The 24,015-nt window shown below is 38.9% G+C and overlaps 4 protein-coding genes across 16 annotated transcripts in view; 3 read left to right on the top strand and 1 right to left on the bottom strand.

Moving 5' to 3' along the window:
* salm (spalt major) overlaps positions 1–4,845 on the top strand; it is a 59,905-nt gene extending 55,060 nt beyond the window's left edge. Inside the window, exons 4-8 of the mRNA XM_069133550.1 lie at positions 283–645; positions 1,621–1,909; positions 2,386–2,534; positions 2,737–2,910; positions 3,980–4,845. Of these exons, the coding sequence (XP_068989651.1) occupies positions 283–645; positions 1,621–1,909; positions 2,386–2,534; positions 2,737–2,910; positions 3,980–4,417 (1,413 nt within the window). The 3' untranslated portion in view covers positions 4,418–4,845. The remainder of the gene's footprint in view (positions 1–282; positions 646–1,620; positions 1,910–2,385; positions 2,535–2,736; positions 2,911–3,979) is intronic.
* Positions 4,846–11,848: 7,003 nt separating this feature from the next.
* Positions 11,849–18,031, top strand: LOC124213351 (uncharacterized). Of its 5 annotated transcripts, none has more exons than XM_046614602.2 (5): positions 11,849–12,091; positions 14,769–15,172; positions 15,615–15,861; positions 16,027–16,333; positions 16,405–18,031. In XM_046614602.2, the coding sequence occupies exons 2-5, from the start codon at positions 15,143–15,145 to the stop codon at positions 17,933–17,935; spliced, it is 2,115 nt and encodes a 704-aa protein (XP_046470558.1). In that variant the 5' UTR covers positions 11,849–12,091; positions 14,769–15,142; the 3' UTR covers positions 17,936–18,031. The 5 variants fall into 5 exon arrangements, with proteins under 5 accessions (XP_046470558.1, XP_046470561.1, XP_046470562.1 ...); XM_046614605.2 differs by having other exon boundaries at positions 11,850–12,091; positions 14,769–14,925; XM_046614603.2 differs by lacking the exon at positions 11,849–12,091 and adding an exon at positions 13,141–13,391.
* Positions 18,032–18,700: 669 nt separating this feature from the next.
* On the bottom strand, positions 18,701–21,289 carry shv (DnaJ homolog shv). Its single transcript, XM_046614626.2, has 5 exons — positions 21,131–21,289; positions 20,577–20,961; positions 19,947–20,215; positions 19,539–19,825; positions 18,701–19,417 (listed from the first exon to the last, which is right to left on the bottom strand). Exons 1-5 carry the CDS (start codon positions 21,199–21,201, stop codon positions 19,353–19,355), a joined length of 1,077 nt encoding a protein of 358 aa, XP_046470582.1. The 5' UTR covers positions 21,202–21,289; the 3' UTR covers positions 18,701–19,352.
* A 47-nt stretch (positions 21,290–21,336) lies between these two features.
* Amacr (Alpha-methylacyl-CoA racemase) lies at positions 21,337–23,947 on the top strand. Of its 9 annotated transcripts, none has more exons than XM_046614618.2 (6): positions 21,337–21,577; positions 21,778–21,900; positions 22,074–22,217; positions 22,325–22,616; positions 22,703–22,949; positions 23,030–23,946. In XM_046614618.2, the coding sequence occupies exons 3-6, from the start codon at positions 22,110–22,112 to the stop codon at positions 23,538–23,540; spliced, it is 1,158 nt and encodes a 385-aa protein (XP_046470574.1). In that variant the 5' UTR covers positions 21,337–21,577; positions 21,778–21,900; positions 22,074–22,109; the 3' UTR covers positions 23,541–23,946. The 9 variants fall into 9 exon arrangements, with proteins under 9 accessions (XP_046470574.1, XP_046470573.1, XP_046470578.1 ...); XM_046614617.2 differs by having other exon boundaries at positions 22,071–22,217; XM_046614622.2 differs by lacking the exon at positions 21,778–21,900.
* The last annotated feature ends 68 nt before the right edge of the window (positions 23,948–24,015 follow it).

Genomic DNA, 24,015 nt, shown 5'->3' with positions numbered 1-24,015 from the left:
CGCGGGGTCATCGCACTATGGTGCCGATAAACTTAGAATTAACCCCGTCAACTCACCCCTAATGCCCTCTCCTGAACCCCATTGTCAACCCAGTCGAGTTCATGGTACGTAGCCAAAGGGCGAGGATACCAGTGAAGATTACTTCATTCGTTTGAAAACGATCTCGCACTTTGGCTGTACCATGTTTACCGATAGAAGCGTTACTTTTGAAGTAGTTCGGTAGAATAAATGTGTATTGTAAATCAGCTCGTTGTGTTGGCTGACAATGTGATAAAATTTCAGAACAACGGTTCGTGGGACCAGGACGTCTGCTCCTGCGCGAACCAAAGGAACCCTTTTCTGACAAACATCACTACAACCACAACCACGATCACAACCACTACCACTACCACAACCAACACCACCCTCCAAACTAGCCCCCAATACAACCTTCAACCACCATCATTACCACCACCACCACCACCACCACGGTCACCCACCAGCAACCACGAGAGGCCCAAACGTAGGCGGCGGCGGCCTGAGGAACGGAAGAGCCGGGGGCGGTCTGGGTCCGGAGGGGGGCGGCATCTGACATATGCTCCCGTTCGCCTGCCCCCGCTACTGCCCCCCGCCCTCGGGCTTCTCACCTCGGACCACGTCTTCCTGGTAAGGGCCTCCCGCTGAATAATCTCTCATTCCTCCTTACTGTATTGCAAACTCTTTTGCCTTTCGAATATTGAAAAACTCAACGTGTTATTGCAGCGACAGAGAAGTAATGCGGTTCTAGACCCGGTTTTGAAAGAGTCGTACCGAAAACCTGCTCAATATATGCATGTCGTATAGCCGTGTTGTCGAACAAATTCAGGTACTACCCTATTATTACTTGTGAAACCGGGCTGACGTCTAAGGATTATAAAAACAGTTGAAACATTTTCACTTACACACTTCTTTTTTTTATGAAAACATACACGGCAGCAGTGAGTTGTAATGACACAATTACAACGCCTAATGAACATTATAATGTATTCGAAAATCATGCCTATTGAAGCCTTTCATTCGTATTCTGATGTTCCATTTCGATTGGAAATTTGTTGTTGCCAATTCGAAAATTCATTGAATGAGAAAGACAGCTGTAATAATGTTGCAATTTTTTATCGTAAGATATAACGTGATCTCTAGCTGTGGTACCTTTTTGCAATATGAGCAATCAAGAGTTTGACTGCTTGTTCCGCTCTAGTGTCCAATTAACTAAGGTCGTTTCCAAGATCGAAGATGATTCGTCATCAACTTAAAAATGCCAAAACGGTAACTTATTGGATCAATCTCTGCAATAACACGTTCAACTTATATAAAATCCCCCTTATGGCACAAGCTACTCTGTACTTCGAGGTGCGTAGAAATCCCGTGGTCGTACATCAATCCTATATATCCCAACCATGGGATAGTAGGAACAGAAATTATTAAATATAAAATCGTGCGAACACAACTGTGATGAGCTCGAACGTGAACCAAACCTGTGATTGAACAAATCCATCGATCTATCTCGAAATATAAAATTCTCCAAAACCGCAATCTGATTTTCAGTACATGTCTTACAGTTCCCGGAGCAACCTGACAATTTTGTAACGTTTTTATCTGCAGGGAAACATGAAGCAGCACATGCTGACTCATAAGATACGCGACATGCCGCCTCATCTGTTCAGCGACTCGAAATCGGCCGGTCAGCAGCAGCAGCAACAGCAACAGCAGATCGTACAGGAGCAGGAGACGTCCAGGAGTCCGATGTGTTCCGACGACTCCAGCTTGCCGCCGCCACCTCCACCCCCACCACCTCCACCTCCGCCGATGCCGCCACTCGCCATGGAGTCAGCTGTCCCCGTGAAGAGATCACCGCCAGAAGGTGATTTACCTGCGCCAAAAAGACCGCCCAGTAAGTGGAAAAAACACCCTTCTTCGCTTCGAGTTCGCGTTGCGGACGTGACGCGTTCAAAGATGTTACATTGTTTTTGTTTTGTTGCGAAGAAATATAGAAGAAAGGAAAGATGATCGTTATTACCGATTTGTTGAAGCAAGGCTTTAACTAATACACATTTTCATTTCTGCGTACATTTGATTTTAAGTACGATTTATACCGCTTATACTCACTCATTAAAAATCTTTCTTCTTTACCCATTTTCCCGCGTCTAACATCACTGACATACTGACATACAGCCTGGTGCCTGGCTATACATGTATCATACGTACATATTATACATATAATTTTTGTATACCCAAAGTCCACTTGAGAATGGTATGTTTTAACGAATTTTCCGAAACGATGCCGAGCGACTGCCACGGCAAAGTCCACTACCTTCAGAAAGCTTGGAAGCTGCAGGGTGAGTTTAGCGTCAGTGTGTGTGTTCGCAGGCATGTCCAGCAAGCATTTGTGCCAAGTTTGCAATAAGAACTTCTCATCGTCATCGGCCCTCCAGATCCACATGAGAACACACACCGGTGACAAACCGTTCCGATGCACCGTCTGTCAGAAGGCCTTCACCACCAAGGGAAACCTCAAGGTAGTTTTACCGCTTATACCGCAAACTTTGTTCTATCTAGCTTCGATATTTCTTATAACTTTTCTCCCTCTACTTCTCGCTCTCGAATCATTTAGCCATATAACACAACGTCTGCTTACATCTTACCAATTGCCGTTGAGTAGAGATTTTACACCCAGACCAATATCCCTTGAAGATCCAAACATGGTTACCCTTGTTGCAGGTTCACATGGGGACCCATATGTGGACGAATGGTGCCTCCCGTCGAGGACGTCGCATGTCGTTGGACCTGCCGCCGCTGCCAATCACTCCGAAAGACTCGGAGTTTCTCCAGCGGAGGCCAGACCTTTTTTACCCATACCTACCCGCACCATTCCTTAACGGTGTTCAGCAAAAGGTTGGTAATCGATTAGACCTTATCAGAATTTAGACAAAATTTGCGTAAAAGCCTGTCAATACTGAAAGCTGCTTTTACATAACATTAGGGATGTGTTTTAACTTAAGTGAGTAATTATTGACAATAACGTTAACCATTTCACTCGATGAAATGTTTTGTCGTGTTCACGATACGTCAAATTTAGTTTCCTTCCTTCCTATTAATTGATTCTAATGAAAGCAAGTGGCTTTAGGCTAGCCATGAGCCAGCCCTCAAACCTCCCGTTCTCACACTGCAGGTTCCAAGTTAAGAGAAAAGCGAAATAATCACATCAAATTCGAATTTTTAACTACAAATTCAGGTTGAGGATTAACGATTCAAACGCTCACAGGTACTATAATCCATGAAAATCGAACAATTGTTTTTATTTTGAACTACTGTAATGGATCCACCATTACAAATTTTGTAAGTTTGACCATGGATACGTTGTCGGAGGTCCGAAAAACCTCCGACTACGAATTTCTACCAAAATTCCAATATTTTTAGATTTTTTTCCACGATATTGGATTCACCAGATTTAAATTTTGCAAATCTGACTTTAGATCCGTGATTAGCAACCCGTAAAACCTGGCGATACCAATTTTCATCCAAATCCATTCATCCATTCTCAAAACCTCATCATTTATATTTTGTTTTTTGAAAATTTGTAATGAAAATATTTGAAAAAGTACAGAACCGATCGAAGCCAAAGTCTACTCAGTTCCAAGTTCAGAAAAGCCCCGTCGCTTGAGACCAAAATAATCGAAATCCGGTAATCCGTTTTCGAGGTATCGTTGGGCCAAAAAAATTGGTCACACACACATTGAAAACTTAGCTATTCGTTTTCGGGATGAGGACAATGACTTCATTTTTTCTCTAGACTCAGAGAAATGGGCAGTAAAAAATGTCAATGAAGCTCGAACCACATACTTTTCTACAAATCTAATCTCACTTAATGCCTACACTAACTTACAACGAAATCGTACCTCCGAAACCAGAAGCTCTCACTTTACTGAGCAACGTTCCTAAACCATACGATTTCCGGTTTTAGCTGAACGAAATATCCGTGATCCAGAACAGCAACGGTCTGCCGCCGCATCATGGAGGCGCGAGCAAATACGCGGGACTTTTCGGTTCCGTTTACGGGGCGGGATTCCCGTTGGAGAAACAGCCGATGGCACCGACCAACGGGCCCCTGGGGGAGGGTAAATCATCGTTGCCGACGGGTTCGATGCTGTTTCGAACCCCGTCGCCGTCGCATTCGCCGGGAACGCCGTCATCGAACACGGGCAACCAGAACTCGGCGAGCGTTCCTGCTTGGGGCAGCAGCGTCGTTGGGGGCGGCGGCGGCGGCGGCGGCGGCGGCAGCGAGACGCTTCAGCGCCACTTTGAGAGGGAAGCGCCCTCGAGGTCTGACGACGATTCGACGCCTTCGGCACCGCGGCTCCCACCTCCGCCTCCACCGAGGGGCGAAGGTCTGGCAGCGTGAGCCCTTTCGAACCCGAAAGCTCGACCCGCGACTGAGAATGAGTGTATTATCCAATTCCGGATGGAATCCGGAACTGGCGAACGAACTCTGCATGCATAACGTCTCGTTGCTCAGAAGTATTTCGCAGAGACTCGCAGCCTCGAGGACCAGGGTTCGAAGTCCCCTGCACTTGAAGCATTCGCGGCAACGCGGAGTTCTACTCCCTTATTTTTGGTTTAGTCGGTTTTTGTTTGTTTGTTTTTTTTTCTTTTTCTTCCACGCGAATGCTGAACATACGAACGGCTCGAGTTGACGTTGTAACGATGAAGACACCATGTTCCTATTATCAGACTAGTCTTAAAGTGTAAATTATCGCCCACGAATCATATGCTAGGTCTAGCTTGGCTTAGGACCCTTGAATATTTTCAAAGTTCAGGACCTGTTTAAAAGAAGTGTGTCGTTTTTTTTTTTTTTTTTTTCGTTTTTTCAAATGTTTCCTTGCAATATGCACATGGTCTTTATGTCACGATCTCCATTACCCTCGATGCGAAAGTGTACCGCATTCGTCGACTTAACGAAGCGTCGTAGTACATTGCGCAGCTCTCTTTAAGAAGTACGACTCGAAAGTCAATGTTCCTCGGTTTACGGCTTTGACGGGATTTAAATTGAAAGATTCTCTCCGTCAAGTTATTTTAATAAAATTCGACATATCCCTCTTGTAACAGCTTATAAAAGCTGCATATACCTGCAACGTCGTGAAACAGCAGAGTTGGTGACATGAAGGCCTTGTATGACAGAGACGTTTTATGTGTAAATATAACATTATATACATGTAGCATATAACATAGCGATGCATAACGTATAAAAATAAGGTGTAATCGTATCGTAAACGAGGGTCGGTACCTTGGCGCGGTGCCTAGACTGAGCTACGCCCGGCGAGGACGAGCCGTAAGACAAGTGGCGCCGCGTACGAGGGACCCTCTTTAAGACCGTCCACGAGAGTGATGGTCCCACCTAGGGTAAGTGCAGACATGTCTACGAGACGTATGATTTAATATATAAATACCATGACAAGAGTGTAACTAAACGGAAAAAAATCACACGGGCCCACACAAACACACGCACGCACACGCAGACAAATGACACACACGCGCGCGTTGTATATTATTACGACACTGTATAATTATCATATTTTTATTTTTATTATTATTATTATTATTATTATTATTATTATTATTATTATTATTATTGTTGTTGTTATAGGACGAGTAAATTATCAGTTTACCATGATCACGCGCATTCTGTAATCGGCGCAGTGTTTTACCTATTAGGTTATATTATTACTTGTGTGCGTGTGTATGTGCGTTTGGAAGAGAGCGTGCAGAGATAGAGAGAGTGTGAGAGAGAGAGAGAGAGAGAGAGAGAGAGAGAGAGAGAGAGAGAGAGAGAGAGAGAGAGAGAGAGAGAGAGAGAGAGTGTGTGTAAAACGTAGCGTGAATCTATAACTTTAAGAAAAATTTAATGATTGAGAATGGATGGCAACGATCTGCGATCATGTTATACAGCATAGTAGTATAAGATAATGGATATTATTATATCGCGATATGTAAAGGGCAGGGGAATTGCATGAGACATCGGAGAGCGCTGATAATAAGGTTGAGGCGGGCTCGGCGGCACCCCTCGCTGTGATATATATGAGAGGAGCAGCCTGCAATCATTTAAACCAATGTACTTGTAAATTCTGTATTATAGCATTACCATTATCATTATTATTATTATTATTATTGTTGTTGTTGTTGTTGTTATTGTTGTTTTTGTTGTTGTTATTATTTTTATTACCGTTATTATTATTAATTTGAGTGATCGATTAGTTGGAGAGTTCAATTCAGTGTAGAATCTGAAGTACTTCTTTTAATTTAAATATAATAACTCACACAAAGGAAAGAAGTATTACTTTTTGTCTAAACTTGAGACGAAAGAGAAGAATTTGGAACGTGACAATTAGTTCCACTTTTACTTTGAAGACGATTAAGAAAACACGCAATTGATTAGCCCGAATTTAAACCGTATAAAGTATCATCGCATCACATTTCATTAATTAATATCCTATTCTGCGTTATAATCGGCAAGACAAAACTTAAACGGTGGCGTTAACTTACATGTATTATACCAAAACCGTGGCGCTATTGCGCAAAAGAATTGGAGTATTATGACAATATTTCTATTAATTATTTATTTTATTCGTCCGGTATAATCACGATATCTAATTATTAGGATGGTTCATTTTTTACCTTTTTTTTTTTAAGGTGCCAGTAGAAACATTTATGGCATATACTGCAAAAAAAAAAAATGTTGTAAAACCTAGTGAAGCGGAGGTAGGAAAATATTTAGAGGTCGCTATCAATTATTGTAATATTTTTTATTTATTTTCATGTACTCACCTTACGGACTTGTTATATATATTAGTTTATTTTTTTCGTTTCCTGATTCAATTAATCATTGTTCATAAAAATCAGAATTAAAAACAAAATAGGGACATTAAGGTGATGCGATACTTCGGTAACAAAAACGTTTATACAAATTTCTCCGAGACGTTCAATCTTTCGGATCAAAGATGAAAAAAGCCAACTGCGGAATTGTTAGACGCAGTTTGATGTTGATTGGTAAACGATTAATTGGACCACGATGCAAAAAGAAAAAACTAATATATACATATATAAGTCCGTAAGGTGTACACATAAAAATAAACAAAAAATATTACAATGATCGGTAGCGATCGCTAAATATTTTCCTACTTCCTCGAGGTCTTACGACAATTTTTTTTTTTCAGTAATTGTCACAAATTTTTCAAGTGGCACCTTAAAAAAAAATTAAAAAAATAAACCACCTTCATTATCCGTCAATTTTCACAACGTTCGCGTCTGTGCGTATATATAGGTACATGATAATATGATGCGTAGAAATATAATTTCTATGATTACATAATTGTTACGTTGAATTATTTTGTTATTATAAAATATGTTATGTAGCGTATAGAAATTTTTATTAGACTCTATTAAATTGTTATTAATATTTTTTTCCTAATTTTTTTTTTTTCTACTCATTTTACTTCTGCAACATGGTCGGTAAAAAACAAATTGATTCTGGTTTCAGGCTAGTAGTTTTTTTTCTTAATTTATCTGATTTTTCCAAATTGATCTCCATTTCTTACGACTCCTACAATGTAATTTACATGCCATTTGTCAATAGGCATTCTCTGAATTCATCATAATCTACGTTACAAACTATTAACATTCTTTATTTTCTTGTGTGATTTTTCACGGCCACGACACAAATTTCAGCTGTACTATTTTCTCTTCGTATTTATTATTTTTATCTTAGTATCGTTTCGGAGTGTTTTTTTTAACCATAATGCACATTGTTAGAAGATTCATTCGTTCGTTGTTCTTTCGGAAACTAGCAACGCGAAGTGCGTATAATATTTATATTATTTACAATTTTTGAACCGAATAATTCAACCGTCTGAAAACAAACAATAAAAAAGCTAAGGAGACGGTCGAAAACAATCTCTTATAAAATAACTCCATGTGTCATGAAGTATATATGAAATTTTTACTCCACTATTACGACGTAATAATAATAATAATGATACTATAGTTTATAATTTTTTTTGTCAAATCACTATATACAATTGATAATCAAATCAAGGGGATATTCAGAACATACTATTGCTCGTGGAATACAATGCTACAGTATTTTCTATTCTTCTCTCTCCATACCTGTGAAGAAAAAGTTTTTATGAAAGCAATTCAGTTCAATACAACCGGCGCAAAAGTGACAAAATTCATTACAGATTTTAGGAAATCGGTGCTGGCACCGATAATCGCGACTTAATTCGACGTTCAAGTCCGGGGGTAAAGTGGATCGGATAATAAAATACGATAATTTATCTAGTGAGAAAATTCTTAATATTTAATTAAATAACGTATTCCACGAGCAATAATATACATATATATAATATATATATATATATATATATATATATATATATATATATAATAACATTTATCTCTGCGAGCAGCTGGCGTGACAGAAAATCAATTTTTGCCTCAACTTCAAGTTAAAATCTCAGTGACGATCGTTCGAAGGAAAAATCATGAATATAGATTTGAACAAGTGCACTTTTGGCACTCGATTCACGAGCGTAGAATCTCGATAATTTGCAAAAATTCCGGAGTCCGTCAGACTGCTGCAATTACAAAAGCATATCGAAAATTTTCTACTTGCAAGAAATAATAGAAAAAATGAAATATAATTAACAAAAGACGAAAAAAAAAAACAAAAAAAAAAAACAAAAAAAAAACAAGAAAAATCAGAATATATTTATATGTTGGATAATAAGTAATATGACTAACTATAAATAGTCGTATATACGTGAATGAGCCCCTTATAAGATACACAGTACTATATGCATACAAACGCGTACGTAAAGAGGCTAATGATGTTAATTTTAAATTCCGCAAAAATTGTCATTTTTCTTTTCATACAGACAGTGCCACATCATTATACATTATATATAAGTGTTGATGATAAACAGTTTTACGTCATCGGGGGTAAAGAAAACCCTTCTACATGTCACGATTAAATTCACACTCTTGTGGAAACTGTAGAATTGGAGAACAGGTGAAACGGAAAAAAAAAACGAGCATGTAACAACAATTGTAGCAAAGTGAAAAATTTTAACACCCACACACACACACACACACATCATACACACGTAATACATACCTATCATAATGATACACACATCACAGTCGTCCGCGCGAACAAAGTGAAAAACGATGCGTTTCAGCTAATGATATGCCGTACGATACGTTAATCAGCTGTCTGTCAGTGATTCCAATATTGAAATAATAAGCCCATCTTCCGCTTTGTTCACACGTGCAATGCGTAACTCGACAGCTGTCTTTGCAAGAACAGTCCGTTGTCTATGTGCAATTAAAGAAAAAAAAATGTATTGTATATAAAATAACGGTAGATAATTAAGATATGAAATAAGTCATACCTACAGATATATAAATATATACAAGGCGCGTACACCTACGTAAAATACGTTTGGCATAAACATATATAATAGTAACTTAAATAAATAAGCTAGAACGCATTATTATCGATGTAAACGTTGTATAACGTAGCACTATACGTACTGCTATTATATAAGATTTATAAGATATGAGAAAAAAAAACATTCAAAACGAAAAAAAAATATATATATAATTAAATTCTAGAGACGTTTGATATTGCGCATATCGCCGAATCATGCGTGGTTATATATATTATATACAAGACACCTATAAACGACGCACGCTGCGTAAATCAGTAAATAATATATTTCTGCTGACTCGTACCGACGTTATACGTGCTAGGGATCTAACGACGTTTCAAACAAACGGCTATACGTATAATATCTAATCACGTATATGTATTATAGAATCCGTGAAATTCAGGTGCATGACGAACATTGATCATGATGATGAAAAATGATCGTGGTTCGCGCTCACTGTCCAAAAAAAAAAAACAAAAAAAAAATGAGAAAATAATAACAATAACAATAATAATCATTGAAATAATAAAACAGTAATAATAATTATAACGATAATGATGATGATAATGATAATAATAACAACAATAATAATAATAATAATAATAATAATAATAATAATAATAATAATAATAATAATAATAATAATAATAATAATAATAATAATAATAATATAGTAACGCTTGTGAATGAAATTCGCTTCAAATTTTCTGTACATATTGTATAATCCGTGTATAAATATGATTATATAATTACATATATACATAATACCCTACCATTCTAGCTTATAATTACGTTAACGAATCATTATATCGATATAACTTCAATAATAAACCATTATTATTATGATGGCGAGAAATTCATAATGCTATAATACATTTCTAACCCTTATCAATGAAACAGGGTCCTTTGTGGCACTAAAGTGGCTTAAAGTGATCTTACAAAGAAGAAATCGGGATCATGAAGTGATATTATTCGTGAAAGAATTCCATCCAACCAGTGATGTGGTTCAGAGTGTTCCAGGATCAGCCACGCCGAATATTGTTCGAAGAACTATTCACTTCGAGGTCGCGATAGAGTCAGAATCATGACAGAACCGTGTTAACCTTACTGTAATTGTTCACGTGATAAATCATAAAATGTTGTGATAGAATGCAACTTGTAATGTATTACGTGATTTATCTTATAGACTTGATATAATATATAAGAAATCACAGAATAAATTACAAAAGCACAAATCATCAGATATACTTAATCAAAAATCATATAGCAACTGTACGTATAGTTTAATATATGATTTTTGATCTGATGAAGATCTGACATGTATATGATATCTGATCATTCGTGCTTTTGAAGTTTACTATGTGATATATTATTTATCGAATTTATAAAACAAAGCGTATTGTAATAAATTACAGGCTGACTTCTCCCGTAACATTTTACGATTTGCCACATGAACATTTTTCAGTGAGGAATGCAATTGGTTTAAAAGCTTGATTAAACCGCGTACTGACTGTATCAGAAATTGTAGTTTGCTCGTGTGTGCGAATGGTTCAAGTTGAAGCGTAACGTGGCTTTAAACTCGGCTCTATGTCAAATTAAAATCGTTGTACCAATAGAAGACTAATATTGTAAGAGTCTTGTTTTTCTCTGTCATAGGTATGTCATCACTGAAGTTTGTGTTACATCAGCATTTTTAAACGTTCTTTCAAGCATTGCCGCAGAAGTGTAAAATGTATCCGTAAGCCATAACATTGCTCTGATTATACGGTCACCTGCATACTGTGAGCCGTCGCTATTCGGACTATTTTAAACTTTGGTCGATTGTTCTTCGCCAAATAAAACTTATCAACTTCGCAGCTTGCTTTTCAATGCGTTTACTGCTATATGAGAAAAAAAAAAAAAAAACGCGGAGTCCCGGCGATTACACTGCGTGTTGTGATTGAAGACCCAGTTTCATACTCCACCGAGCAGTTTGGAATATAGCCATAACTGCACTCTTCGTGACAAGTTTTACGTTTGATAAAGAATTTGAAAATGCCTGCATGATATGAATCGTGGAAGCTTTCGTTCGTGCATACAGTACGTCACACGGAGGAAACGGAATTCGTGAACCAAAAAAATAGATTTTGATGGGGTCCATTCACTTCAATCTGGTATCCCTTATTTTTACTAAATACGATGACTTCAATTTAAAAATTTCGATTTAGTTATGCTAAAGCACAAATGCTGCACCGTCAGACGGGAAGTTGATAAGCAGTATGAAATACTGTGGATTGATAACACGCGGTGCTTATGGTCAGTGCACGATTTGCTGTGGTAGATTCTACGCCGTAATTGTGTTAGAGATTGGCTACTGGCTGGAGCGGTATATCAGCTCGGCAGTTAAACTGTGTTTCAGAAGCTGATACAAACTTTAGTTGGTAGTGTTGCCAACGGACTATCAGCGCTCGCAGTTGAAACCACGAAGGTTTTCAAATCACGTTTCATTCGGTTTAGGATCTGGAAACGAGGACAAGGGAATAAAAAGAAGTACTATCAGAGCCATTCAATTTTGACTGCCTTCGATAATCACGGTGTGATTTGGGTCTCGGGTAAGGATAGATAAGAAATACTTTCTCCACACTGTAATACATATTTTAATAGTCTGCACGAAATCACGGAAAATGTTTGCACGATTTTCGTAAAATAGATACGTGATGTCAAATTACGGTTCATTGCTGAGTATATCAGTCCGCTGAAAAAACAACTCGACAATTCGGATTTAAGCTTATCGAGATATGCCAGACGCCTGCGAAATTTAAGTTTCGCTTCTTTTCTTTTTCTTACATCTCCTAGATCATTGTCACATCTACAATAATTCATCCCGCTTTAAAATTACGACAAAGTTGTTATCGGAGTCTAATGTATTAATCTGAATTATATATTCGGCCGGACCTTGTAGGGTATAATTAACTTCCGTCTCAACTTTCATCTGGGAACCAATGCCAAATTTTGTTATGACCGAAAACGCGAGTGATCCATGTTCGAAAGGATCCGTATGATTAGTTGACTTATGTGACAAACAGGAGTAAAACGGCCTTAGTTACATTTGAGTTTCGCATTAAACACCGTTTCTCAGAATACCAGAAACATCAATGAAATCATTTAAGATTTAACCATTTCTGCTTTACCGATCGCTCGATCGTTAGGAATTTTTTTATTGTAATTACACAAAAATGAACAGATAACTATTTTGTCCGAAAAAGTTCGAAAATGAAAAATGCAAGTTACTTATCATCTTGCATAAATTTACGTTTGCCCATTTTATCGTAGCGAACGCGAACACTGGCACTCTCAATCGTAACTTGATTATTTATGAAAAAACTCTCGCCTTCGGAACCGTTTGGCAAAGCTGCATACGTACGAAAATCGGTACTTAAACGAAAAAGCAAAGTTTTTGATCGATCGAGTCCACCGCGACCTGCATGATGGATTTAAATAGACTCCCGATTTGCGCAATTGGTTTAAGCATTGGAAAAACTGTTTTCGAGGTATCGAATGAACGTTTGGCTCGCGTTATCACGCAGGCGGGGAATTTCCTGGAAACTGGAATGCGCACGCGCTTATTTAACATCGACCGATCCATCCCCGTGCCAAAAGCTCATCCCTATCCTGCTAGTCCGGGTTGTCGTGTCGCCGTGTTCACCGGGTTCAACCCCTCGGCTTGTTGCGTGAGCTATGCAGCAGTGAGTGAGCGAACGTTCCCAGTGACGTTCCCTTTCATCCTTGGGATAATGCAGAGGGGCTGATCGTAATATCACGTGGAAAAGCTGTATCACCCCCGAGAAGATGGTCCAGGCCATCCGAATGACGGACAATAGAATATAATTTTTCGCAAAAATATTCTGCGAGGTGCGAACGGGGTACAACCCAAAAATGCAATTGCAATTGCCGGTGAAATCTCATCCCTCGTAGATTCTTGTGTGAATTTATTCATGCCTTTTTCGTCTTCGAAAAAAATTTGCAAACGGATGTACGAATATAGTTTGTGATTTCTGTTTCTCGTTTTTCTTTTCTTTTCTTTTTTTTTTTCTCGTCGCAAATTTCTTTTATTTGAAATCAATTCAATTCGATACCAAGACAGACAGATTAAAGATAAACTGCTTTTAACTCTGAATCTGTGAGATGTTATTGTTTTTCATAAAGAAATTTCTATCTCGTGAAACGGCATTTCAATGATGTATGTGCTTCGGTCGATTTCGATTGCAATAAAATCGTGATTCCATGACAAATAGGTTTATCATTTATGGAGTTCTTCTATAATTAAAAACGTAGTTTTCAAACTCAAGTAAGGAGTGTTCTGGGCGGCATGCAAGAATCGAACATCGATAGGTACTACGCAAAATTTGTTTTTGCGAAACATAGAAAATTGTATATTTTTTCCAAGCACATTGAAATCAAGTATCTTTTTCTTTTTCTTGCTGAATTATTATTTTAACGAGTACAATTAGATTGAATAGCAAGTAACTGTGTTACGTAATTCTTCGATATTTTAACGAAAATTTTTGTATTAAGAAAACGAAGATCTTAGTCGTTGTAGATATTGGCTGGTAATCGGCTGGTTCACAAGCTACAGTGATTTCGATCTCGGTAGAATTAGCAATATAGCGCGTTCGCATGTCGTATTCACGAGGCTTCAAGCAGTAGAGTCCTGTGCCAGTAATAATTATTGCGTACGTTTCTGATTCTAGCAATGATTTTCAAACGAACCAATGCTCTAAATATTGTTCATCATCTTGCAGAAAACGAAGTCGTTTAACCAGAATACACAATTTATTTCTGCACTAAAAGTTGATTTCGGTAATAAATATGCACTAACAATAAAGCAAAGACTAAAAAATTTTTAAAAAGCAAGTAAGCATTATTCAGATGTAAAAAAGTACAATGTTCATCGCTCGGTGTTTGAAGAGTAGAAATATTTACTCTATAAATTGAAACGTTTGATAGCTGGGAACATTTTCATTTTTGAGTTTAACCATATTATTATGAACAGCTTATTCAAAAATATAACAAATTCCAACCCATAGTTGTTTTAATCGGGAACATATATATTTTTCAACTAAAGCTATAAATTTCATATAGCAAAATAATTAATTTATTTGGTTTCAAAATAACAAAATTATTATTTTACTTGAAATGAGCAATTTTTCTTAAACAGAAATAATGTCCTCTTTGAATGTTAACACTTTGAAGTACGTTCGACATTTGACTGATGATAATTTTTTCTAGGAGCGAGCAATCCGGGAATCCGAATCCGTAGTTAAAGAGGAGACACATTTGATAAAACTATTTGACCTGCAAAAAATTTTGCTGAACATCGCTAAGGACAAGGATATTTATCACCGATTGACAATTTCAATCCGCAATTGGGAGATGCAGTTCCTTGGTGATAATGCATTTAATACTACATTCAGTTCCAATTAACGGTCAGTGATTGAACCGATCAACGTTACAGCCTTCGAACCTAGACTAGCTCCGCTCCATGTTCAATAGCATGATATTTTCGGAGCCATAATTCAAATGAGTATAACAATGCGCGCTGCTGCATGTATCGCCCTGTCTGCTAACCATTACTATTCATCGATTCTCAAAGTCAAGACGAAATGGACGGTAGTAATCAGTACAATAAGGAGGTAGGTGTACGTCCAGTATTCCTGCAGGGTCAGACAATCATTCTGGTAACACATTTTGAAACGAGTTCACATAGAGTGCGTTTGAACTTATTAAACAACTTTTGTTATCATTTTTTCAAGTTGTTTAGTATTTTAGTAACTTATATTATATGTATTTAAGCAATATATATATATATATATATATATATAAGCTTATATATATATATATATAAGAGAATGTAAAGATCCTCAACGTAGAAAAATATTGTATACGATGAACTGAAAGGCCGTGGATATAACGGATATTAGATATTCATATAATATTATACGATATACAACTCGACCGAATAGACACGCGCGAATTGCAATTAATCGAAAGTATACGAGTACACTAAGCAATAAGTTTTAATGTTCCATGTTCGCACGAAATTTTTATTCGTCTTCCTTTCCTCTGCACCACTAGGTACTGTCAAGCTATAATGGAACCGTGGAAACAGAGCAACGCCGCAGACTTCTTAGGGACATGGACCAGGACGAAAATGGTTATATACTCAATGAAACCAATGATAAGAGAGGAAATTCTCGTCTCCGGAAATGGCTTATCGGTGTACTCATTTGCCTCTGTGCTTCCCTTGTGATAGTCAACAGTTTTACATATAGACAATTCACCTTGTCTCGTTCCACACCGCGCTCTCACAATCTATTACGAGGTAGGTGGCATTAGTAATTTGAAGAAAGCAACGGATGTTTCGACAAATTATCGGGAAGAACAAAGCCGAAAACTCTTACCGACTGACAGATCAACTCATAATTAGTCATAGTTTACGATTATAGTATTTTCCATGAACTGTTCTAGTTTATTCCCATTTTCGTAGAGAATGAGATCGAGGTGGATAATAGCGAAACGGATGTGCCGGCGGGTCCGGTTCTCGGTTTCGTCGTGAAGACATCGGGCTGCCGAATTCCATCATTCGAGGTGATGGACGATAGCATCAAGCGGTACTTCCAGGGTACGACGGAGTTCCAGTGCGATGCCGGTACTCACCTACCCCTGGTGAACTCGAATCTTACCTCGCTGTTCGTGGACCCGAAAGCGAAAGCGCATTTCTACAAAGATCTCGAACCCGCGAAGTGCTGCTGGAGTAGATTCTGGAGAACGAACGGTAGTGACAACAGTATTAGGTACGTGGCAAGCGAGTGAATCTGCAGAGTCGGTTACTGCATATGCTAAGATCCTTGGTTTCTTCTTCCAGCTTCGAATCAACGTGCCAAAACTTTGTTAACTCAACCAGGATCAAGGACGGGGAGTTCGTCCAGGTCAAGTGCGAGAGAAAAGGAAAAGAAGTGTACAAGGACTATCATGCGTTTGTGCCGCGTAAGGAGTTAGTCGAAAACAGGTGCGGTTCTTCACCCGCTCCCGGACCGGAGTCTGGCCGTCTCAGTGTCCTCATCCTCGGGTTGGACTCGGTTTCGAGGCTCAATTTTCACCGGACAATGCCGAGGACCGTTGAGGCGCTGCAGGGTCTTGGGGCGGTGGAGATGATGGGATACAACAAGGTCGGCGACAACACCTTTCCCAACTTGGTACCCGTGCTGACCGGGTTGTCCGAAGAGGAGCTGACCATCGCGTGCTGGACGACGAAGAAGAAGCCGTTCGACGACTGCCCTTTCATATGGAGCAACTTCAGCGCCGCAGGGTACCGCACTGTTCTCGGCGAAGACGCCTGCAGTATGACAGTATTCAACTACCTGAAGTCCGGATTCAGGAACCAGCCAACGGACTACTATTTACGGCCGTATTGCATAGCGACCGAGAACGGAATCGGCAACACGCACAAGCTGAACGCGGACCTGTGCGTGGGCACAAGAAAGACCTTCGACAATCTGTTGGCTTACTCTCGGAAGGTCGCGAGGGAGTTCGCGAGGGACTCGTACTTCGCTTTGTTCTGGCAGGCGAGCTTGACCCACGACTTTATCACCTATTCTAAATTAGGCGACGAGTCCTACCGACGGTTCATCGACCAAGTAGCCGACGAAGGTCTCCTCGAACGCACCGCCCTGGTCGTAATGAGCGACCACGGCATCAGGTGGGGCAGCTTTCGGCAGACTTATCAGGGCTACGTGGAGGAGAGGCTTCCCTTCGTGTTTACCGTCTTACCGAGATGGTGGAGAGAGAAATTTCCTATCGCTTGGGCCAACTTCAGACGAAACTCACGGAGCCTTACGACGCCGTTTGACCTCCACGAGACCCTCCAGCACATCATGAGGCCGGAGGAACTCGAGGAAGGTAAGCTCAAGGAAAGGTCAAGGCGAATATTGGGGGAGAGGAACACACCCCGCGGCCTCAGCTGGTTTCTTCCCATTCCTGATCACCGGAATTGCTCGATGGCCGGCATTACTGGCCAATGGTGCATGTGCCATCTTAGCGAGAGTACTTCGACCACTGACCCCGTGGTCCAGCAGGCAGTTGGCTTTTTGGTCGATGAATTGAACCGCCTGCTGCGAAGCTACCCTCAGTGCGCGGTTTTGAAGCTCAAGTCTATTTTGAACTCTAAAGTATGGGCTGCCCAGTCTCATAAATCGGACAAAGCTGCTCCGACGACTGATTACTCCGTTACGATTCAGACCCAGCCTGGTGACGCGATTTTTGAGGCCTCGGTTCGACATCGTGCTCAAGACTCGAACCAAACCCTCGTCGGATCTATCAGCCGATTGAACCTTTACGGTAAACAGAGCGCCTGCGTTGAGGACTTTAAAATGCGCCTGTACTGTTTCTGTCCGTGATTATGAACCCCGCACATCACACATATCTCATGGATGTTATATACTTTTGATATTTTATAGTATTTTAAATAAATATTATACAATGTTGAGCCGTTATTTCACGATTACGTATTTGAATTCAGGTTTCGCTCGAAGAGTGAACCCGACTATCTGGGAACAAGTTCAAATACCCGACCTACGCATCTTTGTTTTTGAAACTGTGATACAGAATTAATTTTAATTAGATACAAATGTTGACGTGTAGTAGCGTATCTCAGGTGGAAAGTTTGCCAAAGTTGTGTGGAAAACATGTTTTTACTTGTTAGTTTACTTTACACCGAATTTAAACACCGGGATAAAATCAACATGGCGGCCGTTGACACGCTTCAAATTTTGTTATGACTGTAGGATCATTTTAGGTACAAAAAAGACACCAGGTGCGATTTCATGCCTGTCGAAATGATGGCAACAGTATTTTAGTTATATTTCTTGTATTATTTCCAGTATTTCGCCGATAAGCGCTTATAAACTGGGGATTTTTTGTCGGGTTTTCGGGGTTTTTGAAAAATGTCAACAATCGTGAGTTGGGTGATATATTTCGTTTCGTACGTCTCTTGGCGCGACTTTTGTTCTGCCAATAATTATAAGAGTTTGAAGTGTCATTCGAAAATCGTTGTATCGATTTGACTCGACCAAGAGAGGGGAGCAATTTGTTTTCTGATAATAATCGACGAGGGAATAGCATGTGGCTGCAGTCGTACAAGGTATGAATAAATAAATACTGCATTATTGATTTTTCAATTACTGCATAACTTGTGAACATCATCATGCATTGCATATATTAATAGTTGTACATTATTAATGCAAAAATTTTCTTAAGTCTATGCGTCGCAATAATTTCTGCGCATCCTATTGGCCATTCACACATCAGTAATCATAATGATACTAATAATAACTTATAAATTACACATCATCCGTTCGGTTCTTGTTGAGTAGAATAAAGATAATCAAATACATTACGTAAGGCAGTCATTATAAATTTTCTATCTCATGTTATTTGAAGAGAATTAGAAGAAATCTTTATAGCCGGCTAGGATGCTGCGACATGTGCTCCATGTATTTTTACGTTCAAAAAACATCCGTATAATTGAAACAAGACGCAGCATCATAACATGCAACATTTTCAATTAACTGTTTGTCAAACATACAAAATTATCGAATCTAATAATGAATTAACTATTTTTGTTTACATATGAATGTCAATCTTTAAACAACTTGGCGGAAATTGAACGAGTTGTAATCGGAAATCGTAAACTATTGAGCCCTTCTTAAATAACGCCGACGGATCATTCGTTGGCGCACAATTCATGATGTTGCCTGCTACGTTATTCTTTTTCATTATTGATAATTCTCTTAATTGTTGATTTAATTTTTTTCACTAATACCCTCTTAGTCCATTGTACACTTTGTTTACAGAACCTTGCCGCAGGAGCTTCTTGATATCTGTAAGTAGAATTAGACAGTTATACACTACACTAATACAATCCTTGCATGCATTATAAAACCATAGATTATCGAAATGGGAGGTACAGAAAACAAAGTAAGTCATAACGAAGATTTTTACCTTCTTTTTCGGTTTCCGAAAATTCGGATTTTGGGAACTCTACGTTAAACGTGATGTACAAAGTACCATGGAGGTTGTTATTTTCATAATTGGGCATGCCCTCGCCCTTCTTTCGGATCCTAGCTCCTGGCCAAGTTATTTTATCCCTCTGTATGGTGACTTTGTGCCCATCTAGGTGATCGATCTCCATAGTGAACCCTATCAAAGCGTCCTGCAGAGATATAGTCACATTGGCATAAAGATCATCTTGAACTCTTTCGAAAACGGGATGCGGTTGGGTGCGTATTCTGGAAATTTAACAAAGTTTTCACATTAATACAGAAAGGCTACTCCCTGTTTGAATGGTAATCAACAGTAACATGCAGTTCTCATTGCAAACACATCCCACCTGTCCTTTTATGACCTTACTTGATTATCAAATCTCCGGGATCTCCATCCAAATGCGGTTCCCCTTCGGCAGTGAATCTCGTTTCCTGTCCATCCACCATCCCCGGTTCCACTTCGACTTCCAGTGTCCGTTCTTCGTTTACTAATCTGACGTTCGGACATTCGTCGCAAACTGTTTGCTGCATCATCTGGAATCTACCTGGACCTAGATTTCGTGTTACCATTTCTTGCCTGCAATTACACTTTCGCGTTCCCGCGGCAGATTTCATTACTGGCTTGTTCCTTGTTATCTGCATGATCCAAAAAAACTAGATTAGAACTGTCTTCAAATCAGATGCCTTCAACTCTACTAATTTTCAGATGACCATAATAAATTAGAGGCCTAGTTATTGTGAAACAAGCTATAACATTCATAACCAGATTCGCCAAATTAATAACATTACTACAAAATTAGCATGATTTTGAAGAGTGATAATATGAAACTAAGTCCACGGAGTATAATTATTATTCGAAAAATGACGTTAAAATACTTTTTAAATTAGAATTGATCGAAATTATTATCAGTGACTTCAACAGACAGCCTGGAATGAAACTAATTCAATCAAAACACGTTTGATATTTGAAAATAGTTTGAGCTAAGTAATATCGAACCTCTATAAAGTTTCCGCTATAAAGTTCTTCCAACGTCACTGGCAGTTCCATGACAATGTTTGCTCCCTTGGGGGTTTCATGTTGGTGCTGTGAATCACCGCCAAAATGAAATCCAAAGTCACCAAAGAAGCTGGCAAAGGGATCGGCATTGTTCATCATGCCATCTTTTTTCAGACACTCCTCACCACACCTATCGTACATTTCTCTTTTTTCTGTGTCAGAGAGAACCTCGTAGGCAGCCCCCAAGTCCTGGAACTTTTGTGATGAGTCCGGATCATCCTTGTTCTTATCCGGGTGCAATTCCTTGGCCAATCTTCTGTACGCCTTTTTTATTGTATGGGTATTTGCATTTCGTGATACCCCGAGGATGGAGTAGAAGTCCCTCCTTTAAATGATTTTTATATACACGTCAACGATTTGTCTTAATAAAAAGATTCGAGGTTATGTATTGGACTGCTCTCTTTTTAATAGCATAATACAAGCATTTGTGACTTAATGATTGATCGTTTTTGGTTAAGATATGATTTCGGTTTATATGATAAAATTAGACTCACCCGGCCAGTACAAATAGAACGCATAGAATTAAATTGACTAGAAATATCCTGGTTAATTGTGCCGCTGCCATCCTAGCAGACGTTTAGCTATCACCATACGTAGCGTCATGTATAAGTGCATCCACATCCAACTCTGGTCGTGGTTCTCTGTGATTGGCTTGACGCGATTTGACATAAACAAAAAAAAATCCGATAGATAAGAAACTTCGTCACCATCATCACTCCGTGGTGTTTCATTGTTTGGTATTTGAGCTGCCTGACGGCCTATAATAAAAAGTGAAGTGAATTACGTACTTTTCGAATAAATCTTATATTCTAATTTCGAATAATTTTACTTTTTGTTCTACGCGTTGACGTAGTTTTCATTAAGCTGGCTACCCTCTTTCATTTCGCCATAAAATACGTCGATCGGCTTATAATTAGCGTACCAGTTACCAACGGTAGATGGTGAGTCTTATCCCGGAATTATATTTACGAACACACCCCAAATGCCGTGGGTTTCCCCTTTTTATTTAAAGGGGTGTCATTTGACGCAGATATAAAAAGATGGCATGAATTCTACGAATTTACTATAGCAATTTCGTAGAATCCATGCCATTTCTATATTTCTGCGTCTAAAGAAAACACATTGGACTGTTTTTGTTCAGGATTGCGTATAGAATGCAACTGTTGAGCCCTTTTACGCGTTTGACATACGTGGACTTGGATATTTAGAGATAATATATACGTCGACGTCGAAAGCGACCAGGGCACCCCTTTAGGTGAGATCGGTACGTATGCTCTCTGCGTATTTTCAGCGGCTGATAATTTACGCAACGTTTGCTATCCCCTCTCTTGACCGATGAGTTCCAAACGTTTCAAAGTAGGGATAAGATTACTAGTAAAAGATTAATCCAGTAAGTCTATAAGCTTTTGAGTATAAGAGCACATTGTAATTCAGTAGAACGGAAACATACCTGGTATCTGATCTCGTTTCAAAATGCCACTGCGAGGAATCAAAGTTATCGAACTAGCCGGACTCGCACCAGTACCTTTTTGTGGCATGATATTATCAAATTTTGGGGCATCAGTGGTCAGAGTAGACAGAGTAAGAATTTTAATAAACTATAGTATTCAGACTATGTATTGAGAACATCAAAAGTCCAAGAAAATTGACATTATTTTTAATGAATAAATCATATGCATTCATTATAGGCTTCCAGTGAAGTGCCAAATATTGCTATTGATTTTTTGGGCAATGGAAAACGTTCTGTAGGATTAAATCTCAAATCTAAAGAGGGTACTGATATACTGAAAAAGATGTCTCAACAGAGCGATGTTATTCTTGATCCATTCCGACCAGGCACTATGGAAAAACTGGGACTAGGTCCAGACACTCTAATGCTAAAAAACAAGAGACTCATCTACGCAAGGCTAAGTGGATTTGGACAAACTGGTCCATATGCCAAGATGGCTGGGCACGATATAAATTATGTCGGTTTATCTGGTAAGACAATCGCAAATCTTCAGAGTATTTTGATATGATTTAATATCTATCGCTATAAAATAATGACTAGTAAAGCTGTTACACAGGTCTGCTTTCGCTCTTCGGTAGACACCATGAGAAACCAACTCCACCTGTAAATCTTACTGCAGACTTCGGCGGTGGCGGCTTGACCTGTGCTTTCGGCATAGTCCTTGCATTGCTGGAACGAACACGGAGTAATGAGGGTCAAGTAATTGATGTTTCTATGGTTGAGGGTTCAGCATACTTGGGGAGCTGGTTATACCGCTCGCAAGGACTTGCCGGACTATGGGGACAACCCAGAGGAAAAAATTTGTAGGGAAAATTAGGATAGATTATCATTCAAAAGACAACAAGTGTTGATTTGTTTTCATATTTTTAATTGGTTACTTCAGGTTGGATGGAGGAGCTCACTTTTATGATACATACGAAACAAGGGATGGACAATTCATGGCTGTCGGTGCCCTTGAGCCTCAATTCTATGCAGTTTTGTTAGAGAAACTAGGTCTTTCAGAAGACGACTTGCCCCAGTTTGGAGACTTTGAGGAAAGTCGTTCACGGCTGGCCAAGATATTCAAGGAAAAGACACAGGATGAATGGTGCACGGTATTTGAAGGCACGGATGCTTGTGTTACACCTGTGCTGTCACTAGAATCTGCACCTCTCAATCCACAAAATGAGGCTAGATGCAGTTTTCAAAAATCCAAATCAGGAGATATCATACCGAGTCCTGCGCCACGGCTGTCACGGACCCCTGGCTGTGATCGGACCGCAGATAAGCTTAGTCCTGCTACAGGTCAAAATAGCATTGATATCCTACTAGAATATGGATTCACAACGGACCAAATACAGAAATATGTTCAACAGGGTATAATTTATCAAAAGGATTTATCAACTAAACTTTAAATGTATTCGATATAATGTATGCAAACCATAAACAAACTTAGCCATTACACCTTTTTTTTAAGCAGATTAATTTCAAGTTCTAATGGCAGGAACTAATGTATATAATGACAGAGGCATTATCAGGAATGTAGTTATTGCACTGAGCACATTTTTATCTTTATTTGATAGTAATGTTTAAACAAAAATTAAAATTTACCAAGTGTAATTAGTGTATTCTGAGTGAAATCGTTTTATTATACGTGATCACGTTTCAATTATACCGGTCCAATCGAATGGTCAGATGCTTGAAGAAAATATTGATTACTCTTATTGTTATCCTAGTGCGGGGATTTTTTTAAATATATTTTTATACTGTAAAAATAAGCATATCATATAAATTCTAATATATGAAATATTGTTGAGCTACATTACACATTCGCATTGCATTGTTATCAACGTAACTGCTTCAGCAGTTCGAAAATTATCATAATGCTAT

Source organism: Neodiprion pinetum, chromosome 2, assembly GCF_021155775.2.
Source record: "Neodiprion pinetum isolate iyNeoPine1 chromosome 2, iyNeoPine1.2, whole genome shotgun sequence".
NCBI lineage: Eukaryota > Metazoa > Arthropoda > Insecta > Hymenoptera > Diprionidae > Neodiprion > Neodiprion pinetum.
Note: the sequence above shows the minus strand (reverse complement) of the source record. Positions and strands in the feature narration are given on the sequence as shown.

Coding starts and splice junctions, on each gene's coding strand:
- Amacr (XM_046614622.2), top strand. CDS start 22,110: ATGCCACTGCGAGGAATCAAAGTTATCGAACTAGCCGGACTCGCACCA. Junction 22,218..22,324: donor CAGTGGTCAGAGTAGACAGA/GTAAGAATTTTA, acceptor CATTCATTATAG/GCTTCCAGTGAAGTGCCAAA. Junction 22,617..22,702: donor AAATTATGTCGGTTTATCTG/GTAAGACAATCG, acceptor GCTGTTACACAG/GTCTGCTTTCGCTCTTCGGT.
- shv (XM_046614626.2), bottom strand. CDS start 21,201: ATGGCAGCGGCACAATTAACCAGGATATTTCTAGTCAATTTAATTCTA. Junction 20,962..21,130: donor GTTCTATTTGTACTGGCCGG/GTGAGTCTAATT, acceptor AATCATTTAAAG/GAGGGACTTCTACTCCATCC. Junction 19,826..19,946: donor CCCGGAGATTTGATAATCAA/GTAAGGTCATAA, acceptor TTAAATTTCCAG/AATACGCACCCAACCGCATC.
- LOC124213351 (XM_046614602.2), top strand. CDS start 15,143: ATGGACGGTAGTAATCAGTACAATAAGGAG. Junction 15,862..16,026: donor CTCTCACAATCTATTACGAG/GTAGGTGGCATT, acceptor CCATTTTCGTAG/AGAATGAGATCGAGGTGGAT. Junction 16,334..16,404: donor GGTAGTGACAACAGTATTAG/GTACGTGGCAAG, acceptor TTCTTCTTCCAG/CTTCGAATCAACGTGCCAAA.